The following is a 12,754-nucleotide window of genomic DNA, read 5'->3' on the forward strand; positions in this document are numbered from 1 at the left end:
AGGGGAGAAGTGAAATCCGAGTGTATAGTAATGCCACAAACAGAAGCAATGCTTGTTGCAGGGAAATGGAAACTCCATGGTGTTATGGGAGGTGCACAAACGAGGCAGAACTGGCCATGTTAGTGTAAGTGCTTTTGTCTCTTAATTACATGACAAGTCTATGCACAATGGAGGACTCCTGCATTACTCTAACAGTTGGATACTGCAGGTCAGATTAGCAAGGTCAATATGGTTGTAAGTGACAGCTGATTCCTGTAAAAAGAGCAGCTGAGCTGCAGAAGGACAGTATCAGGTGCTTTGGTTGACATGTAGATCACATCTATCTTACCTTTTAAAGCAAATATGATGTGTGCTTCTTGTTCCATGCCCTGCTACTTAGTCTTGCCTATACTCCCTATCATGCACAGTGAATGTCACAGGCTAATGGTTCAGTGAGTTCACAACTAACTCAATCCTAGTTCAGATGTGATGAAAAATTCCTGCTGTTGGTGGTGCAGTTTCTAACTTGCAAGTTCCATTCTGTCCCGTAAATTGGGCTAATGCCCAATGGAAATAATCTCTATTCCATGTAGTTTCCCCTCTGAGTGAGGCCAACATATGTATGGAAATGCAGTATGAGGTTGGAGTAGGATGCAGATTTGCAGATAACAGGTATAACTGGACTTCTATTCACATGCCAGTTCCTTCTCCACAGCCTGATCCTATGAACACTTGCATGTATAACTTTGCATGCTAAGACGTCCAGCTGAATTTAATAGGAACAATCATTACATACTCAAAGTACATATTTGTTAACATGCCAGTATAGAATAGGTGGGAGCAGAATTTTCCAAAGTGATCGGCCCTGCTGATACTGCTACTGAAAATGGTGAAAGATTGGTTTGGGTGCTTTTAATTTACTTCTCTGGGAGCACGGTTATGCTGGTCTGGAAGGGTTTGAAGAATCTGCCCTGTAACTTTGGCTGGAGAGCAGATCTGGCCTGGCTTGAGCACAGGCCTGGTCTGACTGAACATTGGAAAAGACTATTTTCAGCTAAATTCCACGGAAAATATCGCTATTTATTTTCCAAAACATGTACTGAAAGGGTATATATTGCCAGCTCTGAACATGATCAAATGTTTTAAAGAATCTTTATCAAACAGATCTTTCAACAAAAAGTAGAAAAACTCACTAAATAATCGGCTTGATAAATAATATTCCGTCAGCTTTATTGTTTGAATGTTTTTGTGGGGAAAAAAAAAAAACCACACCATTTTAGAAAAGGAAATAAACCAAAAATATGGCCTGAAAGAAGCATATTTCCAAAGCAATTGCAAATGTTGTCAGTAACCAGCAACCTAGCCTGGATGAAGACACCTCCCAGTCATTGTTATTCTTGAAGGATTTTCTGACTCTTCCTGTTGTTTTGGCAGTGGGTGGCTCAGTGACTCACCCCAGGGCCTCCCAGCCAAACAGCAGGATCCCGGGGAAAGGAAAGTCTTTCTAACACCCATTGCTACCAAGGGACTGAAGCACAGGAGCCCTCCTTCCCCCACCCTAAAAGCAAGGAGCGATTGCTATAAACTACTCGATCAAGTAAGGAGACCAAGAGGCAGAGGAGGGGCTGGCTGTGGCAGTGAGGTATCGCTCATCTTGCACCTTGTTCACTGGTATTCTGCTAGAACAGTACTAATGTCTAGATATTACTTCCTGAAACATGTGTACTCCCAACACTTTTTTTCTTTCAAGTACTGAACTGATCCAGTCTTAGTTGCACACTAGATCCAAACATCAGGTTATATTGTGATTTCCAACACCTATAAGCAATGTTGAAACAGTCGCTTCTTCTAAAGCTGTTGTGTGATGAAGACAACAGGAAGGGGTTATGCCAATTCAATTAAATTAAAATCTTATGTTTCCTCAATGAGGACTTGAACAGTTGCCAACATTTTACATTTCTTCTAATGCAGATGAAGCTATTCTGCAAAATTGCACTTTCTGTCAGCACTGTAATAAACCCTGCAAAGGAGTTTGTGCTATCATCACATCTACTTCAGTAGATGTGATGATACAAGTTGTCACTTCACAGGTTTTAGCTATTTCTACCCATCTTTTGTTAACATGTGGATTTGACAGTCAGTGTATGAGGAATTGCCACCTCAGCTAGCCCTTAAATAGATTTTTTGTAAATAGACATCTTGTAACTCATCTTGTAAGTCTAATGGACTAACCCCCAGGCTCCCAAGCTGTAGACTGAAAATAGGTCTCCATATTTGTGGGTGATGATGACAGAAGTTAGATAACCAGTTGATTAATAAATTCATAAATAATAGATTTTCCAGACTGAAATTCTATCTCATAGACTGTCAGAATAGCAAGGGCCCTACAGAAATGGGAGTTAGATCTGTGCCACAAACCATGGTGCATATTATCCAACAGATATTTTACCTGTTTCTACATGCTTCTGGTGACAGTGATACTCCGTGTCTTCAGCCAAACTATTCAAACAGTAGAAAGTCAGGTGAAAACAATATGCCACAGTTTTAATGAGTGCTTACTTCCTTCATGAATGTGATTAGGGTACTCAGCCTGAAACTATAGTTATGCAGACTGCATTGTCCCAGCCTTCAGCCTTGCCATTGTTCCTCCCTTCTTTTCTCATTCCTCTATGAAGAAAAATAACTAGTCTGTAGAAGTAATTGATGTCCACCTGCTATTCTCAGCACTGAACAAAAATGGCAGCGAAGTATTAACTTCAGTGTCTGAAGTGTTGAACTTCGGAATATAACTTCAGTTGATCTAACAGAGCTCACTGGGATTTTGCTTTTCAGCTGACTCATGGGGATTAAGAGTCTCCTAACCTGATCCAGCTGTAAAGGAAAATATATTGTCTTAGCTTGTCAGAGCATAATACATAGGTTGTCTGTGGTCCTGTTCTTTATGGAAAGATGTAGGAGAGAAGAAATTTCTTAAAACTATTCTTTGCCTAGCCATCTTCTTATGGTACCCCAAACTTATTTGCCTACATCTTGACTCCAAATTAACACTTTTAACATTTAATAGAGATACAGTGGTGTTCCTGTAAAACTGTTTTACAGGATATAGAGATACAGGGTGTTCCTGTAAACACCCAAGGAGCTGATGCCCCAGAGCATAGTTTTATAACTCCAAATATATGTTAGTGGGTACAATAAACACATTTTAAAAGTTGATTGGCATAATATATAGGAGTTTGTTAACAGCTTTTTGTTACTATGACCGTTTCCTGTTGCTACTGAGCAGTCCTAAGTACAGTATGTAGCAGTACAGAATGCTGATAGTCAATTTTTGTTTGGTTTTGTGGTGTTTTTTTTTCCCTTAAAAAGGTTTTAGTCTTATCTAAGCTGTCTGGAACAAAAATCTGGATGAGTGTAAGCAGAGATGAATGCGAATCAATCTATTCCTGATAACAAACTGCCCAGCAATATAACAAATTGCCAAAAGCATGCATGTGTGAAAATTTTTGTGCCTTTTCCAGCTGTCTCTGAGTGATCTGGAATACCTGCTTTTAGCAGGTGCCCAAGATGCTTTTATTTTCAGTTGGCTACTTACTGCCTAACTATTACATGCTGTGGAAAGCATTTAGTCCTCTCTATCACTGAATAAATGGGAAAGTAGAAATGCAGAGGACAGGAAAATGTTTATGGTATCTGTGAAGGGGCAGATACACAGTCTGCTAGGAAGCTGAAATGCTATGGGTATATTTTGGCGCAGGGATCTTACCCACTTTTCTTGGCAATGTTGTTTCCTTATCAGACCGGACATGCATTGTATTTTGCATGTGTCAAAAAGTGCTTACCAGCAGGACTTACTCTGATAGCGACAACAGGAAGTCTGAAACACACCAAAGGAATGAAGGCTTGGGAAGCCAGACACTGAGGAGCTGCAGTAATAGCTATGCTGGATAAGGAGGTTGAGCCATAAAAAATTCAAGCCTCTCAATGCTGGAAGTTGGATTGGAAGAGATGGTAGATAGATGGGGAAAAATAGAAATAAAAAGCACAAGGAAAAATGCCCAGCAGAGAGGAGCTGTCTTAAGTTCAAGAGCAGCTCCATGCAAAAAAATGTCTCCTAGATATTGTCTTGGAGAATAACTTAGTCTCAAATTCATAATATGTGAATTCTGGCTTTTTGTTATGAGTTCCACCAAAAGCTGTTCATAATGAATTGTCTTTTCACCTAACTTTCTTGACAGAGTAAGAGATGCAGGAAAGGAGTGTGCTGGCCCGGCATTTCCTGCATACTCTCTATCTGCCCAGCATTAAATTCTGCACAACTGCCAAATCTCCTGTAACTCTACCTTTTTTCAGCCCCATGTCCTGCAGTTCAGAAGCTCCCAGGGTCCTCTAAGAAGTAGCTCAAGCTCCCCACATCCCACAACATTGACAAACAGAAATGCAACTGGGTAATGAGGAAGCTGGACACATTTTTTTCTGTGAATCCTTTTATGAGTGGATGAAAGCATAGCTTTATAACAGATGTTGGGCTACCAGCATAAGCCATAGTGTTGGCTGCTGAGAAATGTATAATGCTTGTATTTAAGTACAATAGGCTCTTTATAATCAGATATTTTATAATGTTCTAAGATGTTCTCTTCCGGCATTAGTGGTTTGAAAACAAAGCTGACACTGTTAAAAACTATAGCTTAGGCGGACCAATGCACAGAGCTGGGACTGACGAGAAACCTGATACATTTTTCCACTGCTTGTGCAGAGGAAACCAAATGGAAAAGAGAAGCCGCAGAAACTCAGTTCGTCAGTAGCTTAATGTCCAGTAACATCTTACACAGGAAAACAGACAAGTGCGGTTACAGCAGAAAGTGCATTTTGTTTTTCAGTACCAAGGTCCACTGCAGTCTCATACTGCTGCTTATTTTTTAGCTAGGCCCAAGAAGAATGAGCTCATTGCAGTTTACCACAACAAAGACAAGATATATGTCTGGATAGATAGCAGTGCAATTTATTCAGACTTTTGGAAAATTAAAAGCATGGTTCAAACACATACTTCTGTTTTGTTTCCTCTGAGACAGCCAACCGTATAATCATTCCATGCGTTTCAAATAACGTAAGAAACTGAGACTGATTCACTGTTTCCCGTTTCATTAGCCCAGGACAGGATGCAAAGCCTATAAACACGTTCTGTATGAGTCTTTATATGACATGATGTTCCTTGCTCTAAATTTGCAAACCCACTTTCTTTCATATCCCTAGAGTGACTGTCTGTGGTCTCTCTTCCAGCTGTCCTGACTCCCTGTACATAAGCATGAAGTATGATTTGGGACAGTAGCACCTTTTCTTCCATAGCTTTCTTCTTTCAGCCACTGTAATTATGCTTAAGCTTCTCTCTGACCAGCAAGATCAAAATATCTATACATCAGTATAGATATCTATACATCACCAATAGAGAAAGAATGGACCTAGACTGGTGTCCTTAAAAGGACCTTGCTTGTTAAATAGCGCATTGAAACTCCAAGGGAGGTGCTCACAAAGTCAAAGGACAACCACAGAGTGACTAGTTGACAAAAATAGCCAAGTACAGCTTTTCGAGTTCATAATCCAGATCTGAGTGACTCCTGAAGCCAATGAATCAGGTCATCAAGTGTAGCGTAAATTGGTTTCCTTCCATTAAAATATCAAGAGGAGGGCCACCAGGATGATCAGGACGGTGGAACACACTTCCCTTATGAAGACAGCCTGAGAAAGTTGGGGCTGCTCAGCCTGGAGAAGAGAAGGCTGCGTGGAGACCTCATAGCAGCCTTCCAGTATCTGAAGGGGGCCTATAGGGATGCTGGGGAGGGACTCTTCATTAGAGACTGCAGTGACAGGACAAGGGGTAATGGGTTAAAACTTAAACAAGGGAAGATTAGGTTAGATAAAAGCAAGAAGTTCTTTCCTGTGAGGATGGTGAGGCACTGGAATGGGCTGTCCAAGGAAGTTGTGAATGCTCCATCCCTGTCGGTGTTCAAGGCCAGGTTGGACAGAGCCTTGGGTGACATGGTCCAGGGTGAGGTGTCTCTGCTCATGACAGGGGGGTTGGAACTAGATGATCTTAAGGCCCTTTCCAACCCTAACTCTTCTATGATTCTATGATTCTGAAACATATTGTTCACTGGGTAAGGAAGTAAGGACTGAACACACAAATGAGACTGTCTATTGATACCCAAGACTCATGAGATGGTGAAATAAACTGTGGCTGGTTATGGACCTACAGTTTTGGGAGCAGAAATATGAAGTACATATGTGCAGAGCACTCTTTCTATCTTTTGTTTTGCTAGCAGTAGCAAAGGAAGCATACAGTAAGAGAGAGATGGAGAGAGGTAGCTCGGGAGGGTAAATTTGCTACACCCTTTTGATAGTGGCATATATCTACTGAATACCTCAAACATACAACATCCTTTGAAATCTAGCATTCTAGCAGAGTGGCAACCACATTTCTACAAATATGGTCCTGACTTGTATCAATTGTAAATGAGTAAACATTGATCCAGTTCCTTGGAACATAATTTTACTCTCTGTAGTACATCAATAGAGTCCCAATTATGAATGAGTAGGAAAAACATGCTCTGCAGTAACGATATCCTTACAGGGTCTGTTGGCATTGCAAACAAACAATACTCAAACCTGATAGCTAGAGTTACAGTAGTTCTATTAGAAATAGCCTTGAAAATATCTTTCATAAAAAGAGTACTGAATACAGACTAAATGCATTTTGGTCTTAGTGCCTACATAAAGGCACCTAGGCACTAAGAGTTTTAGTGGAATTTTTCACATTAGCTCTGAATCAAATCAATGAGATTTAACCATTTCCATGTTACAAAGAAAAGGCGGCTATCTTGGGTTTTTAAGTGCTTAAATACATTTGCAAACCTGCTCTTTCATATTTTTAGTATTATTGAGTGCAGAGGAATTTGTGCACTGATGTTTCCATTCTCTGAGATGTTTCACTGCTTCCATTAAAAATTCAGAATAAAATATCTGCATTTAAAATGTACCTCAGCATGAATTTTCAAAGTAACTTCTATACGTGACCATCAAAATATCTTGGCTTCATACTGATATAGTCAAGTTCTTTGGAGTTTTACTTTATATTCAGATTTTAATGTATGTAATAGTTGAAAACAAGCGAACAAGTGTTTTAAAAACAATTTAAGAAAGAACAGAAAACGTGGCTAAACAATGTATTTCTACACTGTCGCAGCTGCATTTTTCAATGTAAATTGATCCTCTTTATGGGACTACAACCAAATATATAGGTAGGTAGTAGGTAATTTCTAATAAAATACCACTTTAGGTATATTTGCTGAAATACAGGTGTAGCAAGATAATAGGAGTTTGAGATAAGCTTTCTCTTTTTCTGTCATTCTGCAGAGTTAAAGTAAACATCAGTGGAAGAGATAGCAAGTATCAATGGGAAAGGCCAGTAAATTTAGTCAGCGTGTTTGTTTCTTCATTTTAGTAAATCATCAAAGACTGCTTATCTTTTGTATCTTCTTATTTTTGCTTTTGTGAGGACTTTGACATTTATTCTTCACACACATTGGAAATTGCCAGTAGGCCACAGCAAGACAGCATGGCTGTCCATATTATTTCCTGTTTTATGCAGTGGTGCTTCAAGAATATTGAACAATATGTAAAATTTCTACATTCTCTAAATCTGAAGGGGATTATTTGAGCCTCAAAGGAGAACTGTGCATAAAAAGGCAATATTTTGCTCCAAGCAATGTGAACTAGGAAAGAATATATAAATACAGCCAGAGACCAATAAATCTATAACGGCAAATCCACTGTGGCATTAAATGGTTTCCCTTTAATAATGAAATACCACACTGGCAAAAATAAATATATAACTCAGGCTACCCCAACCATTATTGGACTGGAAAATAATGGTGTTTTAAAACAGAGAGTCCTTTCATTCTCTAGAGTGCCCTTTGGCCATGTTTCATATTTCCTTCTGCAACTATGAGGGCTAAAATCTCACTTGAAAAAATGAGGAAACAGAGACTGTCACACAGTCACTTGTTCTAGGGCTCGAAGTGAAACTCCAGATATTCCAGAGCTGGCAGTAACACCACAGTTGGCAGCAGTGCCGATGACCAAATTTCTCTTTATGAAACAAAGCACACGTTGGCACCGAAGCTACGTTTCTTAGTTTGAGGAAAGCGAGAAAAACATTTATTCAATAAAGGAAAACTTGTTTGCTCGTAGGGAGAAAAGAGACTTCTGTTCAGTGAACACACAGGAATAATCTTTTGCTACTAAGATTGTTGAAAGTTTTTAAAACCTTAAATGTTTTCTTAAAGGAAAAAACAAAAACAAACCACTGACAGGAGTTGGGAGAATCTCTCTTCTGCAACTCAGATGCTCCAACCTGGAAGCTACCACTCAGCTTTGGCCAGAGTTTTGCTTTCAGTGAGTTATTTCAGCTGTTCCCCTTCTATTCATACTATTCATTACTGTGCTGCTGCTATCCATACCAAGTTTCATCTAGCAAAATTTAGCTGCCTTTGATGTTTATCCTAGTGAGTATCTCACTGGGACACGGTTCTCTTGATGCTTTAGAGAGGCATTAAGCCTTGGGACTCTCTAAAGTAGAACTTGAGATGCATGACATAGTGCAGGGCAAAGACACTCGGTCCTTTCATTTCTTCCCAGCTCCTTGCATGAGGCTGGGGAGCCTTTCCCACACTTGCCCCTGTGATATGGGTAGCTACTGCAAGGCTGCAACACTTTGTGCCATTTCTGCTTGCAGTGAATTCCAGCTAACCACCATAGTCTCCATCTTCAGCAGTGGCTGCATACTGAGGACTCTTTGGGATGCTGTTACTCAGATGACCAGTGCTGAACCAAATGAGTACTCTCTTAGATATTCAGATAGTTTCTCTGGGTCTCAAAACCCAAGGAAGGGATCCAGTGCTTAGGCTTCTTACATTTTGCAGAGGTTCCATTTCAGTCACTAAAATAATATTCCTTTCTGTATCCTTCTTCAGGATTAACTTTTCAGGTGGTGGTTTGTAAATGCAGTAAATAAAAGATTAAAGTCCCTCCTAGTGCAATAGCACTACCTGGGATCAATTCACTTTCCATGTTCAAATTTATCTTTTTGCTTGAAGGCTTTCTGCTGCAATAGTTGCTGTTTTTCTAGCCCATTCTAACTTTAGGTCCTACGTCGGCACAAAGTTAGCATAAAAACAGAGCACTGGCGCTAACACCCTGCCATATGCTCCTATCAACTTGACAAACGTGTCATCGTGTGGCCCACCTCTACTCTGAGTCAAGTTTGTATTACTGTGTGATCCTTTCCAATGGTGGTGAAAACACTGTCTTGCTAAGGAGAACTTGAATGTTTGCTTCTCTCATGGGTGCTTATACCTAAGTTTGTTCAAATGAAGTTCTAGAAGTTCATTTCCTACCATCAGATATCTGATCAGAGTACCAGCTTTTGTAGCCTGCAATGGGTAGAGGATGTGTCATAACCTTAAGATGTAGAAAGACAGTTGTTTCTTTAACTAAACAAAAATTATTCCACACATGATGCTGAGCTGCTACTGTTTTCCTCATCCCATGAATAAAACAGTTGTTGGAAGCACTGTAACTTAGCTCCCGGGAGTTCCTGTATGAAAAGCCATTCCAAAACTTCCCCTTATAGAGAGAAACAGTCCTGAGGGGACTAAAGAAAAAAAAACAAAACACCCCCCCCCCCCAAAAAAAAAAAAAAGAAATTTTTATTACTGCAATAAGTAGGGTTGACTGTTTAATGACTCAGGAATTTTGTGAGGTCAGCTTTTCCTGAGAGGGGACAGAGACGGAGACAAGCAAACATACGGCATCACACACTCGCTGTGGTTGAAGTTTTGTGATTAACTGCCATCAGCTGCCTTGAATCATTAAAGCAAAGAGCACAGGAGTATTACAAGATGATGTTTTGATAGCCTTTAATTTTAGAGCTCTGCTTGGGTTTCTTCCACTGAAGTCTGAGAAATGGCTGTGAGAAGCAGGGACACCAAAGTTTCCCAGACCAGTGGGTTTTGAGGAGAAGAGAGCGATTCTGCGCTGGCTTTAGTATTAGGCAGCCCAGGCAGGAGGCTCACTCTGCAGCAAGTCCATTACTAATGGAGCAGACACAGTCAAGGCTAGTTGCAACTTTTCAAATTCAAAAAAAAAAAAAAAAAGTATAAAAAGGAAGGAAAGAAAAGAAAAAGAAAGCACCCCGTTTTCATTAAGAGGAAAAGACAACAGTCTCCATCCTTAACTCTGAGGAGCCCAGAGCCTCTCCCTGCTGAGGCACCTTGCTGGAGTCATTTCCTCACCCTGTGCTGGTGGCCCCTCATATCCTCCTGGCTGCAGGATGGCAGGTCTCTCAGGGAGACACGCTCTCTGCCTAACATGAAACAGCTTTGGTTTTTGCCAAGGCCACTTTACACAACACAAAGGAGAGGCGGGTGAGGGCTCTTGTTGCATGCTTTACTCCCTCATTCCTGGCTGTGTTACACCCCACTACCTGGGCTCCCTCGCTGCTCGTAAATGTCCCCTTTAAAAGTATCCCCATCTACAGTATAAAAGTTGGTGATGTATAACATATTCTAAAGAAAGATTTGCCTCTGTTCAAAAACCTTCCTGACCTCATGGCCGAAGAAGAACAAAATAATGTATTAACAAAAACATGGTTCACTGCCAAAGAAAAGGAGTTCCTGTAAGGACTGAAACAATAAATCTCCTCCGTACTCAACTCCCAGAGGGAGTATGTTGTGTTTCCTCCTGTTCTTTATCAAAGTCCCCAAAATAAGCAGGAATGGGCAGTGACTAGGCACAGTCTCTACACACCTTTTTCCATGGAGTAATTAAGGCCTGCCTCAGAGTTGAGAGAGCACTCCCTGCCCAGCTGTGTGAGGCAGAGCTGACAGCACTACCACCACCAAGCATGAAGCTCCTAGGGACTGCCTTCTTTTTCTTAGTTGTGCTCTGTGTTTGCACTGTGGGAGGTAAGTTCTTTGTCTTTTTTGAATGTACTTGTCACATCTGTGGGGTGTTTTGTGAGCAAAAGCTTAGCTGTCAGTAGCTGGATGCTGCTGTTTTTTTCTCCTTGCAGTTCAGTGATTGAAAGTCTGTATGTTGGAGAAGAAGGTACTAACTGGTTGAGTTATGTGTTCAGTGAAAAACTTTTCTGCCATTGTATTTTTGTGACAGCTCTCTTTCTGGTGTCATGAAGCTCCTCAGTCTAGGAGAAGTTAAAAACAGAAGTCTATTTACAAAGGTTTTCTGTTCTGTTTTTCTTCCTTGAAATAAAGCATCTCTTGCAGAGATGGCTCAAAGAGGGGAAGTGAAATATCTGTCAGATTTTGCAAATACTGCTCTTGCAAATCAAATCTATCCTGATGGATTTCCATGGCACTATGCCAGCAATAAGTTTGGCCAAGGGTAGCTCTCAGAAATTATCTTAGTTTTGCCTCCAAAGATACAGGGGCTTACAGCATTTATTGAGTGTCAATTAATGGGGGATGCAAGCCCAGGGGCAGTATTAGATACTGAGTGCAATATCCTTTTTAAATGATTCTCAAAGCACAGATTTAATCAAACTTTGTTGTGTTCATGTCATCACAGCTTGAAAGATCTTGCTTTTAAGGTGGAATTAACTAGTAAAACCTGAAAAGGTGAAAGAAACTGTAACAAGGGCCAGAATCTGTCATCATCTTTATCAAAAGATAGTTTTGAAGACAAATCTGCTTTTTACCAGTGTTTTCATTTGCTGGCCCTCTGGTCTGAATACCTATAAGCAAATCTTCCACAAGTGTCTGTTGACTGACTGTAGGGTATTTTATGAATCAGCAGTTTAAAAAATGATAATACTAGATTGATTGATCTTAAAAAAGTCAACTTTTGCTCACATTGTGTGTTAAAGTCTGGAAATGTCTTTTGTGCTGTAGCTTATGCTATTGCTTGGGCTCATATTGGGCTCAGTATACCTCTGCTTTTAACTCCTCCTAGACCGAGGAGCTTCATGACTGCTGTTAAGGGAAAAAAAAAAATCAATGAAGGAGAGTAAAAATATAAGCGTCAGAGGAAGAACCGCTTTTAAAACTATGTTAAATAAGTGCAAGCCCCAAAAGTCTGTGTGGAGGTACTATTTATTCTCTGTCTGCTACTTCTAGTAAAAATATCCTTCCTGTCATTGTTAAACCTTTAATTTTACAACTTCTGAAAAGCAAAGTGGAGTTGGATCAAAAGGAGCATATTTAACACAACAGTCCATAAAGCTTATCAGAAAGCAACATGCAAAGGTGGGAGGTATTCTGTCAATTTTATACAATCTTTTCTTTAAAAAAGATTTTCCCTCCTCTGCATGATATGAATGAGGTGGAACTGATGACAGTGAATAAGCAAATTTTATATAGGATATATTTGCTCTGGACAACTTTGGTTCCTTAAAGGTTTTTCTGTGCTCTGGGTTTTGGGTAGGTTTTTTTTTGTTTCTTTCCTGTTGTTTTTTTTTTTTAATGCTTCATTGCAAGGTAGACACAGTAGAGAAATTCTATTGGTAAATTCATGTTAGAAAATGAAGAATATGTGTGGGGAAATTTGGAGTATGTCTCTATCAACCTTGTGGAAGAAAAAGTACAGAATCTGGTCAAGCTTCCTTCATTCTACCCCATGCATTGACTTGTTAAGACAAAAGCAGTTTTGTTGTCTGTTATATGAGGCTGGACCAAAGTCTATGGATTTTCAGTTTTTGTAATCAATA

At 40.0% G+C, this 12,754-nt stretch overlaps 1 protein-coding gene across 5 annotated transcripts in view; it reads left to right on the plus strand.

Annotated features, from left to right (window-relative positions):
* The window catches only part of EMCN (endomucin), a 434,433-nt gene that overhangs the window by 367,698 nt on the left and 53,981 nt on the right, over positions 1-12,754 (plus strand). Inside the window, exon 2 of one of the 5 annotated variants that reach the window (XM_062636730.1) lies at positions 10,911-10,997. In XM_062636730.1, coding sequence (XP_062492714.1) covers positions 10,937-10,997 — 61 coding nt within the window. In that variant the 5' untranslated portion in view covers positions 10,911-10,936. Of the gene's footprint in view, positions 1-10,771; positions 10,998-12,754 lie in introns of those variants that run through there. The other 4 variants (XM_062636731.1, XM_062636729.1, XM_062636733.1 and 1 more) reach the window with 4 other exon arrangements.

This window comes from Pezoporus occidentalis, unplaced genomic scaffold (genome assembly GCF_034315485.1).
Source record: "Pezoporus occidentalis ecotype Australia unplaced genomic scaffold, CSIRO_AGI_Poc_V1 ctg49, whole genome shotgun sequence".
Classification (NCBI taxonomy): Eukaryota; Metazoa; Chordata; class Aves; order Psittaciformes; family Psittacidae; genus Pezoporus; species Pezoporus occidentalis.